This window comes from Chaetodon auriga, chromosome 6 (genome assembly GCF_051107435.1).
Source record: "Chaetodon auriga isolate fChaAug3 chromosome 6, fChaAug3.hap1, whole genome shotgun sequence".
NCBI lineage: Eukaryota > Metazoa > Chordata > Actinopteri > Chaetodontiformes > Chaetodontidae > Chaetodon > Chaetodon auriga.
In genome coordinates, this window is record NC_135079.1 from 4,857,638 (window position 1) to 4,880,213 (window position 22,576).

The 22,576-nt window shown below is 44.9% G+C and overlaps 2 protein-coding genes across 17 annotated transcripts in view; both read left to right on the plus strand.

Annotated features, from left to right (window-relative positions):
• The window catches only part of LOC143322116 (uncharacterized), a 50,962-nt gene extending 49,671 nt beyond the window's left edge, over positions 1-1,291 (plus strand). For all 15 annotated transcript variants that reach the window (XR_013077269.1, XR_013077267.1, XR_013077262.1 and 12 more), the window contains one exon: positions 143-1,291. The gene's annotated coding sequence lies outside the window, so the exon portion shown is untranslated. The remainder of the gene's footprint in view (positions 1-142) is intronic.
• A 624-nt stretch (positions 1,292-1,915) lies between these two features.
• hsd17b12a (hydroxysteroid (17-beta) dehydrogenase 12a) lies at positions 1,916-22,267 on the plus strand. 2 transcript variants are annotated; one of them, XR_013077294.1, is made up of 12 exons: positions 1,916-2,263; positions 13,438-13,484; positions 14,492-14,567; positions 16,256-16,363; positions 17,376-17,440; positions 17,577-17,621; positions 18,081-18,115; positions 19,037-19,118; positions 19,311-19,376; positions 20,341-20,490; positions 20,858-21,078; positions 21,216-21,329. XR_013077294.1 is itself a non-coding variant. In XM_076733717.1 (11 exons), the coding sequence occupies exons 1-11, from the start codon at positions 2,086-2,088 to the stop codon at positions 20,996-20,998; spliced, it is 993 nt and encodes a 330-aa protein (XP_076589832.1). In that variant the 5' UTR covers positions 1,916-2,085; the 3' UTR covers positions 20,999-22,267. The 2 variants fall into 2 exon arrangements, 1 of the variants encoding a protein (XP_076589832.1); XM_076733717.1 differs by having other exon boundaries at positions 20,858-22,267.
• The last annotated feature ends 309 nt before the right edge of the window (positions 22,268-22,576 follow it).

Sequence of the window (22,576 nt, forward strand, 5' to 3'; positions counted from 1 at the left end):
GCGTGTTAAGAAGCAGTGAATAATCTGATATTCTGGTGTGTTTGTGACGTGTTTTAAACTCTCGTAGATGACACAGACGCATGTGGGGATGTTCACGGAGAACTGTGCACGACTAAATCCACATTTTCTCTCTTGTTTTCAGCTTCGAGGACACGACCGAGACGTGAAGGTGGACTCTCAAAACGTCCGATAGGAGTGTGTGTGTGTGTGTGTGTGTGTGTGTGTGTGTGTGTGTGTGTGTGTGTGTGTGTGTCATATGTGAAATTTGAGGATATTTCATGTTATCAGTCTTCACACACTTTGAGGCCCCTCTCTTGCAAAACCGATGTCATGCTGATGGTTGTGTTGCACTGCACTTAAATGATGTGTGTGTGTGTGTGTGTGTGTGTGTGTGTGTGTGTGTGTGTGTGTGTGTGTGTGTGTGTGTGTGTTGTTTTTAATGTGAAAAATGTTGGCAAATATTTGTGTGCAAAAACAAGTTTCATACTAGAGGCTGTAAGTTGATAATTGTAGCCTGTGTACAATTTATTAAATTGCAGATGAATATGTAACAGTGGCAGTGATGGTAAAATATAAACTGGGTGCTGTAAAAGTCATTTTTGTGAGGATTCTTTTATGAAAGGTGACATTTTGTAAATGTATTTTACTCTGCACATTATGATGAGAGACAGCTGCTCAGAAATCACTGCGTTTCACCCTCGTTTGAAACGGTCAAACAACTTGCTGCTCCTTCCTCTCGGTGTCACGTTGGCTTCGATCCCTCCACTTGTGTCAAAGAATGCGAGCAGCTGCATGATGACTGTCAGCATGCTGACACATTTTCATACTCTTGTCCCTCTGCTGAGTACATGACAGGCTTTGCTTTGCGCCACAGAGCCCCGGTTTGTCATAATTTCATGTTTAGTTTGGCTGTGCGTGAGGGAGACAGGGAGTATGGCGGCAGAGGGGGGAGGGAGGGTGCTGGATACTAAAAAATGCTGGTGCAAATAGCCTTTCAGGGTCGGAGTGGGGAACGGAGCACACACTGCTGAGAGGAGCATCGTGACAGCCGGCTGTGCTGAAACATCCAGCGTCTGCGAGCACGACTGGCTTATTCATGTGCGTGGAAATGTTAAAAACACAGTTAAATAAAGCGATGGAGATTCACATGCCTGTCTCAGTGTTTATGTAACACACACATCTCATCTCTGCTTCCCCTCTCCAGTGTTTGGGATGGGGAACTTACTACGATGGGGGCAATCTCGCGAGAGTGTGGAAAGCGAAACTCGGGCTGGGGATTGTAGTTTTTGCTTTTGGGGAGCTCGGACTGGCTCATGTTGCGACAGAGGTGAGTGTGGACGCGTTATCTGGCGCAACATGGGTGAATCTGCGCGCTGAGATGCCTCGATGCACCTGTTTCCTCGTTTTTTAGTGGTTATCAGCAGTATGATGCAGACAGAATACTTAAAATAGACGAGTGACTCATGTCTAGGTGGGAGCAGGCTGACCTCACAGACTGGCATCACTTTAGCCAATTAATTGTCTCCGAGCGCTCTCCGAGGGGCGGGAGGACGCGCACATTTTTCACCAATGAGAGCATCCTTTCATTCATAAAGTGGTGTGGGCAGTTTTTTTTCGAAAGCGTGGGTTTGGAGGGTTTCATAATCCTGACTGAAACCGACAAACCTGCTCCGGCGAGAGCCAATGACAGACTCCGGATGGGAGCTGCCGTAATGTTTGCCCAATCGCTCCTCATCCCGGTCTCCCTTTGACCCACCCTGCTCCATACAGAAAATCGAATGAATGGGGGAAGCTGTGGCTTTGATTGACATGCAAATTGGCCAACCGGCGCCCCGGATCAGCCGAGAGACAGCTGCTGCAGCCGGTGAGGAGCCCGCAAGGGCGGGGCAGAGTAGGAGGTGGGCGGTGCACTTTAAATCAGGCTAGACAAGTGTTGGGGGAGTTGGGGGAGTGTGTGTGATGCTACAACCTCCTTATAAAGGGACTCTCTCTCACGTTGTGGCTTGGAAATTAGAGCACATTGCCTAAAATTGAGGTCTCCACACACACACTCTCACACACGCCGAGTCACCGAGAGCCGCTGCCATGAACCGGATGAACGTTGAGGAGACGCTCCGCAGGGCCGAGACGCCTCTCTTCTGGGTCGGTGCGTTCACTGTGGCCTCCCTGGCGCTGTGGCTGCTCTACAGGCTGCTCTTAGGCATTAGGATCTGGGTCTTGGGAAACGGGCAGCTGCTGTCTCCGAAGCTGGGCAAATGGGCAGGTGAGTTGGGTCACATCAATTTTCACGCCACCTGCATCACGGTCACGAAGAGGGCAGCTCAGAAGTAGGCAGGTGGACTCGACGCACAAACACCAGAATGAGGTTATTGAGCTCAAACTTCACTTTGGCACAAAGAAGAGCTGCATTCTGGTGCGTTCTTTGTCACTTAATTCAAGGGGAGGTTGGTGTTGCGTAACAAGCGCAGGTAAGCAGCTGATTGACAGGCAAGATAATGGTCCTTATTAGCTCAATTGTTTTTTGTTTTCCTCGCGTCAAACACAGCACCTTCTGCTGCTGCCAGGGGCTCCAGTCAGCGTTTTCACCCACATTTGGAGCGGTGCGGGGATGCCCCACATTGGTGAGCCAGGAGCCAAATTGCGCAGGCTATGCGCACTTTTCAGAGAGCTGTTTTATGTGGGTGAGCTCTCAGCCAGCGCACTACTGAACCACATTAGCCCATCCGCATGATGTAGGACAAACCCATGTGCCCAATTAAAACGTGACCTACATCTAGATCATTTTCACAGCTTTTCACTCCGCAAAATGCCACATTGTGGTAGTTTGTCCAACATTCTGACTCTCGTCTAAATAATTATCATTTACCTCACTTTGTATATTTATGCCTTCATATATTTAGGCGGTGTTTTGTCATGCTTTTGCTTGTGTCGTCGGTTTCTTTCTCATCAGTGCTTGTCACATTACCATGTCCCATTCCGTTTGCCCTACATATTGTTAGACGAGATTAAAATGTCTTACAATTTGATTTGACTTTATGATTTAGCTGCTTTGTCAGCGTTCCTGACCGAATAGGGAGCGAGTTTCCAGTCAAATCGAAGTATATTTTGGTTTGGTAGAGACTAGTCTCATAGGAATCGCCCTGCCATGGCTTGACCCACTTCTCTAGTCTCCTATTTGGAGAAGACTGCTGCGTCTGGAGCCTCTTGCTGCGCAATTTGCCGAGCGCTCCCTTTCGCGTCGGGATAGGTTGATAATCTTCCTCTTCTCCCTCTAATACCCCAAAAACAGGCGACCCGGATGATTTGAATGCTTGTTGTTGTCCTTTAAAAAAAAAAAATAACCCAGATGTTTATCTGCACCGTGACGCACTTTCCCTCCAAACCGTCGTTTTTTATGAATGGGGTGTTTAATTGATGCCCTTTGCGCCATAAGATGGAATGAAACGCATGACGCAAAGGTAGGGTGCCTTTAGGAATGACTAATGTACATTTTTTTAGTGCTTCTGCTGGAATATGCGGAGGAATACCGGTGCACACCGATGAGTCATGCGCTTGTTCATCGCTTCGTCATCCATTGGTCATATAGAAATTCTGATTCCCCCCCACCCCCCCACCCCACCCCCTCCTCCACCCCCAGCACCCCCAGTATCTTGTACTTGAGGTTTCCTTCCTGCACTCTTGAATCTGATTCCTCAGGCTTGTTCTCTAGCAGAGCCCATTTTGGTGCAGTAAATAACCTTTCTTAGACGTTTTAGTATAGTAAGTATAAAGGGTCAAATTTAAGCCCCGTGTTGCTAGAAGTCAGTTTTAAGACTGTATGAAGTATGAAATACTCCAAACCAGCAGTTTCAAAGAAACTTTTTGGAAAAGATCCCTAATTCATGAATGGAAGGCTCCATGAAAACTATTCCCCAACTTTTCCACGCCGGTTACATTTGTTCTTGTCAACCTTTTCTTAATGTGTGAACTTGCACACCACTCCCTGAAACCAGTTAATGCCACCAGTCTGACAAGTCTGACGTTCCTTTTAACTCACAATGGTTGAAGTCACACCAGGAAGCGAGCAGAATTTGGGGGAGGTTAGTAGACGTGTGTTCGGGATGAGACCTTGTCAGCTGGTTGGACCAGATGTGCAGGTCTGGCCAGGTTAGGCAGTGGTGTGATTTTCTTTTACAAGCATCCACATACGTCAAGTGGTGCAACTCCCTGTCTCCACCTTTCACCAAAGGACTGAAACAACTGTTGCAACAAGTCAGACCTTGTCCAATGATTGATTAGACTCTGTGTTCTTTATTTTAATGCACAATAAGCTGAAACTGTATGAGAGTTTGGAGGATTTTTAGTCATCTACTTACTGTCTTCCACATTTCCCCTGAATCCATTCTTTCTCTGAGGAGCCGTACAGTTGCATAACACTGCAGGTGAGGGTTTAGCACAGACTTTAAACTCGTGTATCTACCCATGGCAGAAAATATTCACTTAGATAAAGTGTCTTTTATATATTAAATCATTTGCTTTGTTAGAATATGCTTCTTTGTGATGCATCGCCTGAATGGTGGAGTGAGGAAGAATTTAAATGTGCTTCGACATTCGGCCATTTTAGATGCATAATTTCAATAACTGCTCTTGTTGGACTCAAGAATTAACCACTTGGTTTCGGTTAGATGTGAAATTATTAACTTACTTTGACTTAATGTAATCAAGTAAGATGAGGATGATGGTCAAATAACTAGTGACCAATAATTAAAGTCAGTAGCATTTTATTTCCCCCATAGAAAAAGTTCGTAGACTGTCATACTTTCTGGAAAATGTTTGCTGACTTGGCACATCCTTATAAACATGCGTTTTTTGCAATCCACATGCCTGCTGTTGCAACTTAGGAGATAATTGATATGCCTAGTCAGACCAGTTTGCGTGTGTGTGCAGGTAGATGAGATAAAGTTCTGCCCAATAACATGTAAAAGTAGATTGCATGGGCGTTAATCCCTGTCCCCTTTTCCCTGTTTAGTTTCTAACTGTTTGGGTTTAGTTTGTCCTGGTATCACTGCACATCTTGGTGTTGAGCTGAAGCTCTACAGCTCTCACATGCAGAGGAGAGCAGGGATTTCTCTGGAGTTCCTCTGCCTGGTCTTCCCCTTAGTGGATGGGACTCCTAGCGGCAGAACAGGAGCACTGCAGCACGGGTTGAAGTGGCTTCCCCAGCCTCTCTGCTGCACTGTGCATCCACACGCACACACTCTCCCTCCCCACCTCCTGCCAGCCCAGTCCATGTCTGCAGCTCCATTTCTCTTTTTTCAAAACCTTGAGTGAAGGAAAATGTGTTTTCTGTAGAAGAAAACACATTTTTATCTGTAAAGACATGTTTTTTTTGCCTCAATTTTTGAGCACATTTCGACAAACACCAACAGATGCAGCAGCAGACGGGGAGACTCCTGCAGTTTCTTTTAGGAGTGTGCATGAATCAAGCTTTTAGAAAGACATTTGTCTTTTTTAAAAAGGCTCTTTCTGGTGTCCTATGGTATTTTATCAAATATTGTTATGATGCAGTGTTCAATATTTAAGCTTTTATTTCCAGTGGAGAAGCTTTTCACTCTAATGTGTGATAGTGCCCAGTTTTCTCCTCTCTGCTCGCTCCACTCTTATCCCCCAGCATCCCATATTATATAAGGGAGCCAGTGTCTGTTCTGTTACGTGTGAGTGAAACTCCATTATAGGGAAGTAAATTAGACCAAAGGGAGCTTTTTGCAAGGGTAGGGGGGTGGTAGTGATGTGACGTGCGCCTTAGAAGTGCCCTCCTCCTCCCTTTGACATTACAGTTTATTGAGAAAATGGTCCTATTATATAAGAAAGATGCAGCCATTCATCAGTACAGCACAAGAGTGACAAAGACTTGGGTCAGCACTTACGCAAGAATTTAGTTGAGTTTGATTCATCTCTAGGAATAAACATCTGAGGTGTGCAAGTTTATCAACACAAGCCGAGTGACAGAGTAGTATTATTATTATTATGAGAGCATCTTTTTCAGTGTTTTTTATGAATAGGAGTTAGGCTTCATTCATGGTAAGGAAAATGCACATATGTGAATGAAATTTATCCCCGTGTGTGTGTTTCAACTGATGCAGGGTCTCCACTTCTTCATCCTTGTGAATGTGCTTCCCCCTAGTGCTTTGTAAGAGAGTGTGTGTGTGCGCGTGTGTGTGTGGGCGGAGAGAGAGACGGTGCGAAAGGGAGAGAGAGAACACTGCTGTTCATGTGATGAACACGCTCTGTGACACGTGCTGGAGCCGGGGATGCTGGGTAAAAGGGAAAAAAAGAGAGAGGAGGGAGGGAGGGAAAAAATCCTCTGCATCTCCCTCATTTCAAGCTCTTCTCAGTCCCTCCCCCCTCCCTCTCCATCTCACCCAGCTCTCCATCCAGCCAGTGTGTATCTGTTTCTCTGTATCTTGTTCTCTCTTTGAGGCTACAGCACCGTCTTCCTGAGTGTTTTTTGTTTTCTTCTCCATTTTTTTCTCATATTGTATCAATTTCACCCACAGTTCAGTTGATATTTTCTCAGAAATTAAATACTTAAATTCTTGTAATCCATCATGACCAGAATTAGTTTTGCAATGTCCATTTATAATTTTGTTATTTATCCAGAAATTACCAAACAGTAACTGGCAAAACTTTAGCTGCACAAACACGGAGATGTTGCTCGTCTTTTTAAAAAATATATATTCACAAAATCTGCTATAAAATGTTATTATTGTAGATTTTCTGAACATAGCAGAGCCTACACAAACAGTTTAACTGGGCAGCATTTTTAACTTTCTCTCGAGGGGTGCAACTACAGATTCTTTTCACTATTGATTAATCTGCTGATTGTTTTCTCGATTAATGATTTGGTGTGTGAAATACTGGAAAATAGTAAAGTGGAAAAAAAGTATGGCTGTACCTTTTCAAAAGCCCAAAACAACATCTTCATATGTTTCTAACTAACAGTCTGAAACTCTCAAGATACTTAAGAGACAAGATAATCATATCTGCTTGAAAACTGGCATAAAAATGGCTTTAACCAAAACAGTTGCAGATTAATTGTCGAGCCACTGATCGTTTCTGCTCTAAAATGGTCTTTTGAAGCCCTCGCACTGCCGAAGGGACTGACATTTCTCCGCAAATAAAGGTAACATCAAAAAAGGATGAAAACATCAGTTCTTTAGGCCCAGTAATATTTCTAACTAAAGCGCCTGACAAAATATTCATTACTTGCGCATTGTGTGTTTTTAAGCCATGCATTTTTACTGTGAACTTGGTTTAACTTCATCTAAATTTAACTGCCTTTCCAGCGTAACTACAGCATATCTTACACACAGATATTTCTTGGCTGGAGAGACAAAGAGGACACCAAGCACAATAATGCAGGAGCTGCTAAACACACAACACTAGACCACCAGCAGATTTGGAGTCAGTTGTTTGTTTGCTCCTCTGAAGCGATACCTTCTCTTGTTGGTTGCAGTCCAACATACCAGAAAGTCAGTGTGTTCAGGCGTGAGGACAGTATCTGTTGAAATGTACTTCGAAGTGTTTGTTGTCAGCCTTTCTAGGACAAACTTGAGAAGAATGTATGAAGTCATGTTCTGAGCTAAGCCATTACCTAACCTCCTAATAAAAATAAAAACGCCCAACTCAGGGTGTGTGAGAGAGTTGAAGTGCAGGATATGCATGCCAAAAAGACGCTTCTGGGTCTTGATTTGACTGTTAAGTTTTTTTTTATGTCAGTTCTTTTTGCTGTCTTGTTATAGCTTCTGGTGTGATTTAACTATAAGCAGAAGCATCGCTCATAGTTGGAATCTGCAGCATGACGTTCATTTGGAACATGTTTCAGGGCTTCATCCATCTGACAGTCTTCATAAATACAAGTAAGTTTTAAAGCATCAAATTTGCAGAGGAATTAGGCATCAAATACAGGGACGTCAGCGATACAGCAGGCCTTTTCAGTCCCGGGTCATCGAGGGCCGACCATCAAAGACTCCAGCAGGTGATTTCACTGATTAACGCTCCTTCAGCCAGAGAGGACGGACTAATAAAGTGAAATCACCTGCTGTAGGCTTTGTCTGAAGCGAAGACCTCCACAGAGTACAGCCTGTCCTGAACGGCGCTCGGTCAAATATCAAAGTTTGCCTCCTGCTCAAAAATCACCTCGTCTTCAATCCAAGTAGTTGTGAAAGAAACTATTGATTTTAAAACAAGGCGTGTGACTACGGACGGGGGGGGGGGGGACTATTTTTGCTCTGTACCCAAATATAGATGCTGGTTCTATCTTGGGCAGCTCTGAAGTACATGTTCTCTTTTTCTGTCTCACCCTCCCTCCCCTCATTTCTCCCCCTCCCCCGGCCCGATCAAGCTTTATTTTTGTCGACTTTTATATTACCCATGTGACTTTTCTCCCCTGCTATTTAAAGCAGCGTGTGTGTGTTTGAATGTGGAAGGTGGGTGGATGGAGAAAGGGGATGTGTGTTTGGGTGAGGGTGGGGGGGGGGTTTGTCTTTGGATCTTCTGCTGCATCCCTCCCTCCCTCCATCTTTTTCTTTCTCCCTCTGAGGTAGGAGGGGCTGCTCGTTGATAGGCGAGTTTGGGGTGCGACAGATTACATAACAGTACGTAACGAGAGAGGGGCATACAAGGACCGCAGTCTCTCCTCACTGAGAATCTTAATTGGGGATTTGGTGGTGGTGGGGAGGATCGGGGGGGTGCTGATTTTAGTTCTGTCTCACTCTCTCTTTGCACAAGTAGTTGAATCTTCCAAAAAAAAACCCTCACCCTGTGGGTAACTGATACCATGCCAGCTTTTTCTCCACCTAAACACCAGATCAGCTTATTTTACTGATCAGTGCACCTTCATCTGGAGAGAGAACAATTAATAGACATCTGAATCTCCCATGCACATAAAGATTTTAGCTTTTCTTTTGTCTCGTCCTCACACACGCGCCGTCTCACGCAGTCCATGTTAATCTAAATCAAAGATTCTTCAGTACAGGGCTTTGTGGTCGCCCTGCTCTCTTTTCCGCTGCTCATCAGATCAGATGTTCTGTGGTTTTTTTTCCCAGCCTGCAGTGCTCATTCTGGCTTCAGGTTTTTTAGGTGGAGGGATGAGGATGCAGCAGCAGCAGCAGCAGGCTGGTCGTCGTGATGATGGTGATGGTGGTGGGGGATCTTGTTGGTATTCAGGTGCTGCGGCAGGCAGGCAGGCAGGCAGGCGGGCGGGAGGGCAGGCAGGCAGGCAGGCAAGCAGGCAGGCAAGCAGGCAGGCAGGCAGGCAGCTCCCAGACGAGGCAGTGCAGGCGCGCTGCTATTTTTACTCCTCCTGCTGCTTTTTTTAGACCCTCGGAATAGTGAGCAGGCAGCGGCAGGGGCTGCTCCACTGCTGAGGAGGGAGGGAGGGGGGAGACAGAAAAGGCTGGGGGATGTCAATACCTCTGGACGTGATGTGCAGCATTAAGCACAGCTAAGCTGTGGTGCAAACGCGCCCCCGTCAGGGCGCTTCAGAGCCAGCACGGTGGGCCGGTGTTCTCAGAGGCGCTGGAATGGGAGAGACTGGGTTCAGAGTGGTGTTGCTGGGAATGAATGAGAGGCAGCCTTGCACACATCCTCTCTGCGCGCACACATATGCATACATTCATGGATTCAACACCCTTCTTCCTTGTTCTCTCCCAGATCTCTGTTTTTTTCCATCATTGCACGCAACAGACTAATACGTGGGTGCCCCGTCAACACACATCCAGCCTTTGTTGTCAGTGTGTGCGCGTCTTCCCTGAGCGTCAGTAGCGCTGCTGTCCGTCACGTGCTTGCTTGCGTAGACCCTTTTTGTTACATTACATCTGTGTGTGTCACAGATGTAATGCACTGCTCACGTGAGGGGAATTAAGTCCTGCTGGGAGCACTGGGGTGGGTGGGTGGGTGGGTGTGTGTTTGTGACTTAACTGAACAATGGTGTTTTTGGACATTGTGTTCTGTTTGCATCAGTGGAAGAGCTGAACATGGCTCTTATCTTTGCTGTTGTTTCTGCAGTGGCCAGCGTAGGTTGGTCGCTGAAGGTTCGGCAGGTGAATTGGCATCAGATTTCGTTCTGTCTTTCAGGCGTGGCTGATGATTATTTTTTCCCCACGAATGCATCAGTTCTTACAGGATGTCTCAGACTGTTTTCTTTGCTCTTGTATTTGTTGCACTTACGATGGCTGATAGCAACTCAAAAGCAAAACAGAAACATCTTAAGACTCGAGAGGAACTCTGTGTCCTAATCCCACTGTACTACCCCCCCCGCACCCCCACCCCCCACCCCCGTTACGCACATAAACACACACACACACTTCACTCTCACTCACTCCCTAGACAACGTTTATTGAGAAAATGGTACTATTATATAATGAGTGGGAGGAGTGGAGTCATTCATAAGTACAGCACGAGGATTTGGTGGTTGTGGGGAGGGGGCACCAGGCCTGGGGAGGGAGGTGTTGGTAGACAAGTGCAGAGTGGAAAAACACAATTCAAAGTAGAGTCTCCTTAAAGAAGTAAGTGGTGATGACAGTGAAGTTGTGTGTTTTTATTTCTTTTTTGTTGTTATGGTTATCCAGCTGCTTTAAGCAGATGGAGTGATTTACGCTGTTTTAATTCAGTTAACCTGCTTAAGTCAGTTAGGTACATTTAAGACAGGTAGAAGTCTCTACCAGATATTTTGAGAGGGCAGAGCTGGAATTCATCCCTGACCACATCTTAGAAATGGGCACATTTATATGATATGAATATATCCGATTTTTAGGATTACATTTCAAATGTGCTTCAGCCCTGCCTGAAAAATGAGTCTCAAAAGCTAGAACAGTGGAGTTTCACATTCTTGAATTCTTAAAATGCGTGGCATGCACAGCCGAAACACACGCACACACAATGTGACGAGTGCCATGTGTTCTTTACTGTCAAGTTCAAGTTCAAAATGTCACGCTGCACCTGTGTTTTAAGCACATAGTACATTCTTGCACGCCCTCCTCTGTCAGGTTAAAGTTGAAATGGTGGTGTTGTGCATTCATGTTGGCCACACGACACGTTGTCTCAACAGGTGCGATTCTCTGCACCTGATACTCTGTCATGCAGATGATTTTCATGCGTCCCTGCTGCCTTTCTGTGGGGCATTTCTTGTCCCATGTGACAGGAATGTGGTCGGTGCGCTGAGGTTCTAGTTCTCCGTTTCAGCTATCATTTCTTCCTCGGTGTCGTCAGCCTAGTTAGAGAAGAATAATAGAAGGTGTTCCTTATCAGTTGGGGCTTTTCTTCACTTGTTGGTTCACGATGCCTCAGAAAAGACTGTCTCATTGTTACCGTCTGGCAACCTTTTTCCATGATCTGAATGTTTTCATGCTCCTCTGTGTTCGTTACACTCATCAGATCATCTCAAAACTTGGCATGATTGTCACCTGAAAAGAGATATAAAAAGATTTTAAAAGTTCCTGACAATTTTGGAAAGAGGTTTTCACCTGCCGGCCATGATATATAACATTTCCAGGGTTATTTTGGCATTTGTGTGAAATATGAGCCATGGAGCTCATAAAGCAAATCATCCTTATTCATTTCCCCTGTAGTAAATGCGAGAAAGCTCATTTTTATGTCAAGGTGCTTGTTCTTTTTCCCCCCTCTCAGCCATTTTACTTTGCAGCGAATGTAGCCTCTCCCTGCCTCTGTTTGCCCCCACCTGCATCTGCAGCGAGAGCCTGATTTGGTACGGCCCGCGCCCATTGAGGCTTTTCTGCCACGGAGCGTTTCATTCTTAACATGGGGGGAGGTTTAAAAATAACCAGGGATTCTGCTCTCTTTTCACTTTTGACTTTGTGCTACTCTCTCTCGCTCTCACTCCGCTCATTCACTCACTTGTTCTTCTCTCCCCCCTCCTCCGCCACCATCTCTATTCTGTCTCTTTCTCCTTCACTCATTCGTTCTCTTGCTTCGCTCCAGTTCTATTTTTAGCCGCCCCTAGGATCCCCCCCATCCCCCCCGCCCTCCCTACCCCACTTCACCCTCCTCCTTTCTCCTGCTCCATGTTCGTCATCACTCCCTCCTCTCTGCATCCCCTCTCTCATCTTGTCTCTTTTTCCTGCTCTCCAGCTCTTTGCCAGAGAATGTCCTCTACCTCCATTAATCTTTCATCAAGCCTCGCTAATAATATATTCATGATGCACAACTATGCGTGTGCATGTATATGTGTGAATACCCCCAATCTCCCCTCACCGCCACCACCCTTTTGTTTGTCTTGAGTCTGTTTTTCTCCCTCCCTTGTTCTTCTTTCCCTCCCTCCATCCATCCTTTCTCCCCTCACCCTCCGTCAGTCAAGGAGCTGGGGTTGATGGGCAGTGAAGGTTTAAAAATAGCCCTGCTTGCTTGACAAGGTGAGGAGAACTCTCAACACAAGAAGAACATCAGCTCCTCTCTCCGTCTTTGTCTCCCCACGCTGCGGCCACTTCACCATCTTTCGCTGTGCTTCTGTGAAATCTTTCACCAAACTGCTCTCTGCTTGTTGACCGTTCTCCGCCTCCCTCCACCTTTTTTCTAAACCACAGGCACACTTGATTTGACCTCAACGGTCTGATTTGTCGGCACAATAAATTGATAAGTAATTCAAGGCCGCGTTCATGTGCAAAACCCTAAACATGATCTTGAAAATCATTGTTTTACATCACAGGAGCTGCTCTCAGTGGGTGTTGAGGGCTTTGTGAATCCTATAGCATCTTCTGTCTTTGTTCTGCTTCAATCTATACCATCTTATCTCAGCCTCCATACCATCTCTGTCTCCTCTGTTGTCTTTGTAGCTCCATCTTTTGTAATTTGACTCCTATCTTTACTATCATGGGTTGTATTATATGCATCAGTGCTCCCAAATCGAGCCACGCGTTCTTTTTTGCGTGCACTCTGCGAGCGGACAGTGTGTAAGCATCTCGTCCAAAGCTCAGAGGTTTTCCTAAATAGCAGGTGAACAGTATTATGGGGTGTGTCCAACAACAGATTTGCTTCAGATGACGGTCCCATCATCTGCAAAGAGCTCCTGGGGCTTTGAGCCGTTATGATGGCAGGTGGAAGTGGTCAGACCTGATGTGAAGGTGTGTCGTAAAGCTTCTGAACAAACAGGATTTCATTCGTTTGTGCATTTTTATGCGCAACTGTCACAGGATGCAAAGGTAACAGAAAGAAAGATGGCATCGTGAATGAGTCAGTGAGGCAATGAGTAAGTTTACCTAGATTCAAAATGCAAAGTGAAACCTCTCTCAAGGAATTTGAAGCAGCATGGGTCTTTTTTAACTTTTGGGGTCTTTAAATTAGTGGAGCAGAAATTGACTTGACCCCTGCCCTGCGACATACTGTGTAAGTGATGCAAAGAGAGCCTAAACGAACCTCTTCTTCTTCTTTCTGTCTCTCCAGTTGTGACGGGAGCCACGGATGGAATCGGGAAATCCTATGCGGAGGAGGTGAGGCTCCTGGACCCTTATTTATTTCATTTCTTTCACGGAAAAGCTGTGACTCATGCATACACACACACACACACACACACAAACACACATACACCGTGTTCCCTCATAGGCCACGGTAGGGGAAAGCTCTTACAGGCCTATTAACGTGGAAGAGAGTCCTCACACACATATGCATGCACACTTCAATACAGGCTCGTCAACAAGAGCTCATACGGAGGTAACAGGCACACGTTGAATCGGAGCTACCCTGCCACGTGTTTACTTGCCCATCCGTGTGTGGGTGTGCTGGCTGTATAATATAGTCATGTAGGGCCTTTGACTCATACCGTTGCTGTTGGTGCTACAGTGGGGCTAGCAGCTTGTCACGCAACGGTAGGCCACTATTTTAGCAAGCGCATTATGCCATGCAGGGTTTTTAGGCATGTTAATATTTATGCAGAAACACGCTGCGAATGCTGCTTTCGCATTTCACATCGGACTTGATAAATCCACCTCAGTGCTCTGAAGTGCATCGTTTCAAGTGCACAAGCATATTTGGTCACTGCACAGCAGAATGGCCACATGAACTTAGAAACCTCATGGGAAGCAAAAATTGACAAAAATTGAGGATTACGTGCTTCTGATTTGATCAAAATTCTCCCGATCGTAAGTGAAGTATGAGGTCTTTTCTGCTCTCGTGCCCTCTGTGAACGTCTCCTCGTCTCCTCTGGAAGCACGTTTCCAACAAAGTGGGCACAACAATTTTTGATGTTATGTTACCAATCTTCTTTGAAGCTGAACTTACGGAAAGTTAAGCGACATCAACTTAACATACACTTCAGAGAGTTAGTGCTCTTGTTGGATCTTTTTTGATCTCACATTTCTATACTGTGTGATTTCTGCACACTGAAGTTTTCTGCCTCCTTTCACTGACATCTGCAGTCACCAAATGTGACAACGGGCCCAATACATTCAAATTATGGTCAAGTTTGTGCTTCTCTTACTAACAGCTGTTTCCTTTCTAGCTGGCTCGTAGAGGATTTGCCATGATGTTGATCAGTCGCTCCCAGGACAAGCTGGATGACGTGGCCAGCTCACTTGGTAAGTGTGTATAAATGTGTGTGTGTGTGTGTGTGTTTGTGTGTGTGCGTGTCCACATCATGGAAACCTGTTCGGGGTTGAGCGCACAGCGAGTGGGCTGATGAGGATGTGAGTATGGGCAGGCGGTGACGTGCAACCTCCCACCCCGTCGGCTGCAGGGTTTCCCAGGCCTCGATAACCGGACACGGAAAAATGGAGCGAAAATAATCACTGCATCTCTTTTGAGAACAAAATAGAAGTTAGCACAAGTTTATTTTAGTTGTTTCACTGTGTACAAACTGGCAACAAAGTAGTGAATTTACTGGCTTCTCCTTTGTTTTGTCATTTTGTGAGTAGTTTCACTATTCAGATTTATTCTCTAAATCCCATTTTTCACACTCTTTTGCATCCCGCTAAGTCGTGCCTTTATTCTGTTTGAGAGCAGGTGAATTGGAAACATGTAGCCAACAAAGCGGGCTGTGTTTTTACATCCTCACTCTCAGTATGAAGGAAGACAGATTAAAGATCTGGCCTGATTTAAAGAAACTCTTGGACCAACCTGTTCCTCTGAGGAAAGACCGGCCCGTTTCTGACAGATATCTCATTCAAGTCTACACAGATGGAAACAAACAAAAAAAAAGAAATGAGCGTCCGTATGAAAGGAAACTTTTTTCTCTCTTTCTCGCTGGCTTGTCTCCAGATTTTAAGAGGGACTGAATGGTGAGTGGCCCCCCCTGTTCAAATAGTGCCCTCTCCCTGACTCTCTCTTTCCATCTGTCTCTGACGTCTCTCGCAGCGCAATTTCCCCTGTCGTGCTTCAAGTCCACAGAGGGGGCTGATGGGTAGTCACGAGCGGGGTGCGGCGTGCCAAACTCTGGCACTCCTCCCTCACGATTAGTCTGACGAGATCACCCTCCCTGGCATGTAACAAGGCAGCCCACCCGGTCCCACCTATAATTTCATTGTTCTAAATGCCTCTCCTCTCTTACACAAGCATCTCATTTGACTCTTGAGTGCACCTACCCGGCAACCGCAAATTATTCCGCCAATTTAGCAACTTGAATATTTCTGCCTCTTTGCCACCATGTCCTGCTTTTCATAATTTTCTTTGACGTGAGCTCACATTGGTTGTAGTGACTAAAAATAATCTGAGCTGGATATAGATTTCAGCGCGCCTCCGTCCTCTAACCCTCCCCTCTTTTTGTCACTCACCCCCAGCTCTCATTCCTCTCAGGTTCCCCCTTTTTTTTTTTCTTTTTTTTTTTCGTTTAATCTTGTTTCAACTCTGAGCACACACTGACACACTGCTGGTCTTTAGCGAGGCACATCCCAGGAATTTTCCTCTTATAACTCCCTCCGCCACTGATCAGCTAAACGAGTCTTTGGACAATAAATTCTAATTGCAGCAGGCGCGTCAAACATGACGAGGGAGTGGAGGGAGGTGGAGAAGATGGCTCGCCTGGTTTGTTGGTACGCAGTGCCCTCTTCAGTTCAGGTCTGGCACTTGACTGGTTTCATGATCCATTCATTTGAATGGATCCAGGGTTTTGAAACAGGGGACTGCTCTGTTGTGGGGCCACGTAATGCTGGTTGACTTGTGACACATGAATGCATGGCATGAGTGAATGATCACACACTCGTATCCTTTCCGTCCATTGCCTCATAGCTAACACTGTAATGTTAATGGACACTCGTTTCTCCCTTCACAGAGGAGCAGTTTAAAGTGGAGACCAGGACCATTGCCGTTGACTTTGGCAAGACAGACATCTATCCAAAGATCGAAGCGGGGCTGGCTGGTCTGGAGATCGGTGTTCTTGGTAAGAGCTGATTTTTCAAGACAGTGTGCACATTGACCCTTCCACTGGAGACCTGCAGACATCATTTGCATATCGACACATTTAAAAAGAGTTTCGTCTTGTCTTCAGTGCGGTTCACGTACTGTTTGAACCTGTTGTGTTGCAGACAGAAATGATCAGACCTCTCCTAAAGGGCAAAGAGAGTACAAGACAAACTATAAACTTCTTGTGTGTTAAAGCAGCATGAGATGCATTGTTTTTGCAGCAGGAGGTGAAACACTTATAGGCTCATTATTATTAAAAAATTGGACATAATTCATGTGATGGAAAGGAACCTTGCAAAGACAGTTTGGCCTTTGTTTCACTGTTGACCTTCTGAATTTCACTACATATGAGCCATGCCGAGTTTGGTGTGACCAGTAGATTCATTTAATCCGTTTTAAACTTACTGAACTTGCACACATGAATAGACGTCTTTGTGTTTCACTGTCTGGCAAAGGTTTGATGTGCACATTGTTGACTGGGACCATGTTTAAGGTCTGGCTGAATTATCGTGCCATTGTGTCGGAGACATACCGCCAGACCACAAAAAACGAGTCTTCCTTTGAGTGTGAAAAGAACGCGTTTCTTATCCTGCACTTCTTACCTTCTTTTTAAAAGTCAGCCTTTAGTTCGAGCTGTTGAGACTTTCAAGAAAACGTTATTTTGACTCTGATATCACGACTCACGTTGTTTCAAGTAGCACTAAAATTTCAGCTGTTGATCTTATTGTACACCTTAGCCCGAGAGTTCACGTTGTACTTTTCAGCTGAACATTTAAGGAACTCTTTGTCCTCTTTTTATGATACCAAATGTGCTCTACTGCCTCTAAGGTGTGGCTCTGTCTACTGTGGAGTAAAGGCCTGTTTCTATCTGGTTTGCTTTTGCTGCCACCTTGTGGTAGAAATGTAAGTGAGTTTGACTGCTTTAGCACCAGGTTATTCTGTGAAACTGGTGTATGAATTGCTTTTTTTTCCCCTTTTGTCTCCAACAGTCAACAATGTTGGCGTCTCCTACCCCTACCCAGAGTACTTCCTCCACATTCCTGATCTGGACAATGTGAGTTTTATTACTTCATGTTTATTTGCAAATGCAAATTCTCTAATACTCCAAGTTAAGAGCCCGGTCTTAAAATAAGTGAGCAAACTCCTCTCATAAGTGAATCTTTGGCTGACTGGTGCTTTCTGTGTTTCAGTTCATCACGAATATGATCAACGTCAACATGACCTCAGTGTGCCAGGTAAGACTGTCTCCTTCACACTTTTCTGGGAGGAAATATCCCAAATACCTTCAGCTGTGTGACGGCAAACTACATATTTACATCTCGCCCTGAGTGTTTGTTCGAAGTATCACTTTCCTCTCACTTTTCCCCCTTTTGTTCGTCTCCTCCTCTTCTTTTTCTTTCTCCTCTTCTGCTGTTTCTACCATGGTACCTGCAGTGTCTCAGTTGTTCCCAAAGCAACGGTGGACTACACCAACGCTGTCTGTACTCGCCACCCACGCAACTCTCTCTCTCTCTCTCTGTCGGTTTCTGCCCGTCTCTCTCTCTCTCCCTCCTACTTTTAGTCTTTTTTTTTTTTAAGCAAAACTCTTTCCCTTCTTTCCCCACTCCCCTTGTTCCTCCTTTTTTAGGAGTTTTGTCATTGTTTTTATGCGACAGTTGATGTTAACTGAGCTTGTGTTGCTGCCGTTCTTTCAGATGACCCGTCTGGTGCTGCCCAGAATGGCTGAGAGGTGAGTCAAGTGACGGGCTTCCATGTTTTGCGACATGACTGCAGTCAAATATCAGTGTTGTGAACGAGGGATTGTGGCACAGAGCTGCACAAGGAATCTCAAAATGAAACAAAAGACCTTGTTGTCTTCTAACAGTTACTGGGAGATCACATTTTATAAAGGTGACTCTTTTTATGGGGAAGGGGGACCAGAAATCCTCACCGAGCCCTTTCCATCACTGCATCTCTTTTCCTCTCCTCCTTTGTTCGCAATGCTGACAAGCTTTCAATTCACACAAAGTGCTCTTCCCACCGGATTGGCTGCTCGGTTCCCATGTGACTCCCGCTGGCCAATAGCAGCGCAGGCACATTTGGTGCCGTGTGAGGCTGGAGCGTCACTCCACTACATCACTGCAGCAACAGGCTGCCATGGCAACACACACGGCCACTACCACACTGTTTTAGAGTGTGTGTGTGTGTGTGTGTGTGTGTGTGTGTGTGTGTGTGTGTGTGTGTGTGTGTGTGTGGAAGATCACTTTGTATGTATTTGTCAGTGTGCTGAATGTGTATAGACACAGGGTTCCCACTGGCCTGGAAAATCATTGAAAGTTTGTGGATTTGAAGAAAAAATAAGGACACTTAGGAAAATAAATGTGTTGCACTGTTCTGGGATCAGTGCTTCACATCGTGAGGAAAGCCCTGTGCTGTGCTGTGATGTGATGTGATGGCAGCACTGTTGAAATTGAGGATGTCAGCAGGCTTTCTTGATTTTGAACAAGAAGCCTCTGATTGATTTCTGACTCATGTCACATCATCAAAACATGTCCTGAAATTTCATTCGTTCATTGAACTCTGACAGGTGACTGTTGCAATGCTAAATGTTCTCTTTTGGCTAAAAGAGCAAAGTTCTCGTCCTAAATTGGACTCGCTGTGTTTCTCTCAGGTCCAAAGGTGTGATCCTCAACATCTCCTCTGCCAGTGGAATGTACCCTGTCCCTCTGCTCACAGTCTATTCTTCCACAAAGGTATGTATGACACCTGCACTTGTCTGTCACTGACAAACCATCAAGAAGTCTCTCTGAAAATGGAATTGTTTCATAAAATTGTTCAGTATTTGCTTGTTTCATCAACCCAAGCCACCCCTTTTTGCCTCATGTGGAGTCTGTGATAACAGCAACATTTTCCACACTGATGTGTTCATCGTTTTCTGTGTGCAGGCCTTTGTGGATTTCTTCTCTCGTGGCCTTCAGGAGGAGTACAGGCGTCAAGGCATCATCATTCAGGTGAGTTTGGGGCTTGTCTGATGGGATTAATCCCTCTCCGCCTCCCTGCGTAGGTTTTTTTTTTTTCCCCAAGGATGCATTCTTAGCTGTGAGGGCACTCAAGCTTTGAGCATTTTTAGGCCAGATAGGAAGAACTGTAACTTTGCTCCCCTGTCCAAACTTTGGGAGATAGTAGCACAAACGATACCGCTGTAGGCCCGGTCTTCTCCATCCCGTGGTGTCATTTAGTGTCAATTTATCTCAGTCTAAGTTGAAAATAGTATGCACAACAATTTCTGAAAGGTCCATTCGTGAGATGGTGTACAGCAGCTTTTGCACCTCACCCTTCATGCAAGTGTAGATGACCTACAAAACATTTGGGGATTTGGGACGGGGGCTGTAGGCCCTGCTTGTGCCGTGACTTTAAATTTAAAATGGTTAAATGTATTTTCTTTTTTGAGTTTTATGGAATGTGAAAGAGAAATTCCCTCAGATTCAAGTCAAAAGAAGTTGCTAACTTGTTGCTGTCAGCCAGTCCTGCCTTAAGGCCAGTGGAAAGGACACACCTTCATGAATGCTGCCTCTGATGCACATTTTTACAGCAGTGGCATTTTGGAAAAATCTGTTGTTGCACACAAAGCTCGTTTGTTCTGTTTTTAGCACCCTCTGTAGTAGTGACTTATGTGCCACCCTGTGGCTGCAGCGTGAACAACAGTTTCACCTCAGCAAACCCTGAGTGTATTTTCACCTGATAACCCCAGTCAGCCCGAGATTTTATGCATTTTAATTTAAATACTTATCACGCAATTTTGTCTTTGCTGCAAAACGGGAGTTCAACTGTGGAAGTTTGTAATTTAAATTAAGAAAATTTATACCAGCATAGGGAAGCACAATGGTTTTCTTTATGGTAATTCAGCCAGGGTGGTATTTAGATGCTTTTGTTTTTTGAGCTCATCTCATATGTTTTCCCTTTGCCTTCCTTCAGAGTGTGCTGCCCTTCTTTGTGGCCACGAAAATGACTCGTATCAGGAAGCCCACCCTGGACAAGCCCACCCCAGAGCGCTATGTGGCAGCTGAGCTCACCACTGTGGGTCTGCAGAGCCAGACCAATGGCTATTTCCCCCACGCTGTCATGGTAAGAAGTGAACACTTCATGATACTGATCAAGAATACATTCAGTGAACTTCGACGTTGTTCTTAGTTGTGGAATGTCAGACTTCAGACTGAGCTATCCGGCTCAGTGGTCGATTTTAATGCCTCTTGAGGTTTGCTGCAGCACATATCCAGCATACATCCAGGCTGTATTTTGTCTGTGTGGAAAACCCTGTTGCTTAAACAATGTTTTTGGTGCTACAAAATTTAACCTAACTGACTTCTTGAAGATGTCCTGGAAAAGCTTTTTAGTCAAATCATTTATTTTAGCATTTTCATTTAAAGCCTGTAAGCTATGACTAAATTGACTGCAAACCCATGCACCTCTTTTGTTGTTTCTTTTCTCACAGGGTTGGGTGACCACCAAGCTGGTGCCAAGCAGCATTGTCATCTTCCTGGGAGCCAGAATGAACCGTCTGCAGCGTACCGGATACCTGCAGAGGAGGAAGCTGCGGGAGCAGAAGAACGGAGCGAGTTTGAAGAGTGAATAGGAAGACTGCTGATGAATCTGCAGGCAGCCACTCTGTTCTGACCCGGTGCAGCGTTTAAGGAAAAGAGAGATTGTGTGTGCGTGTGTGTATCTGTGCAGCTGATCCTCCAGGGTTCCCTGCGAATTCACCTTTGTGCCTTCAGTAGACGTGCACACCAAAGCATGTGTCTGACTGCGTTTAAAACGGCAGCCTCTGCCCTGATGCGGTTTGTCTGGAGAGACACAGCCAAAGAGGACAGGAGGTGAAACGATAATAAAATGCTGCTCCTTGCAAAGAACATTAATACTTTTTGTCACTGACACGTATGGTGGAAATGATACAGCCAAAAAATTGAGTCATTTGTTAACCCTGCTGTTGTAAGCAGTGGAAAATGGTGGTGGGCATCTTTTTACATATATAATTGTATAATTATTTATTTTCTATTCGTATGAACACATGAGCCAAATTCTGACCTTAAGACTAGCTTTCAACCTGTTTACAAATCACTGGGCCTTTTAAAGATGGCAGTCTCTGCTCCCTATCATGCCAGTTTACTTCCATTGCTGTGCTGTAGTCGTTATGCTTTGGCTCTCCTGTTTTTGTATAATATTGTGTGTATATTTAAAATGATACTTTAGTGGTGGGTTGTTGTTGCACCAATGTATCACTTGTTCTAAACCAAAGTTGGTTTTTTTTTTGTTTTTTTTTTTGTAGTTCTCATTCACTGTGGCATTAACAACAAGTGCCTTTCTACTGACATTAATGCTGGAAATGGTCAGATTCAATGAGCGGGTACTGACTGGATAAAAATGTACTGTGAAAGGAGGCAATTCAGCGGGTGCCATGTCCATGTGAACTACACAGTTGCTCCATTTTTCTGCCACTTGAAATCCAAATGTAAACCTTTCATAGACAAAGGAAAACCTTTTAACCGCTGCCCATTTAGTTAATCCATTGTGTTTTGAAAGGATTTCACGCAGAATGTTTTACATCATTAGCTGTGGTTTCACGTTTATCTACAGGCTGGTTCGTATGCTACCAAATATATGCTGCAAAACTAGGGAATAGCTCCTCTTTACACTCTGTGCACAGTTCAGTACCCCCATATGACTTGGTCTGACCTGTGCCTCAGCTAAGGTGCCTTGTGAATGTTTTCCCTCTGTAATGTCTTTTTAATATGCTTGGAAATTAAAATTTGAGTTTCTACATGTAAAATGCACTGTTTACATTTATATTGCTTGAAATGTATGTTTTATATGATTTGTTAATAAAAAGCTCTGGTATACAGCACATTACTGTAATTGTGTATCTTTGTCCCCCCAAATGTGTGTAGCTTTAGAGATTTTTAGGATTGTACTGTATATTGGATTGGCTTAGTAGCATAATACACAATGAGTTCTAGGAAGTGGCAGAAGGACTGCTCAGCTACATTAAGGCCCTGTATTAAGAAATACACGCCTAAATTATGCTCTGCTAACAGGATTATTTTTACCACTGCAATAAGGTGTAGTAGGCTATATTGTTGATTTCAAGGTGGGGCTAATTTGAAGCACTTTAGATACTGCTGTGTAGTTTAATCTATATCCTGAAATCTTAATC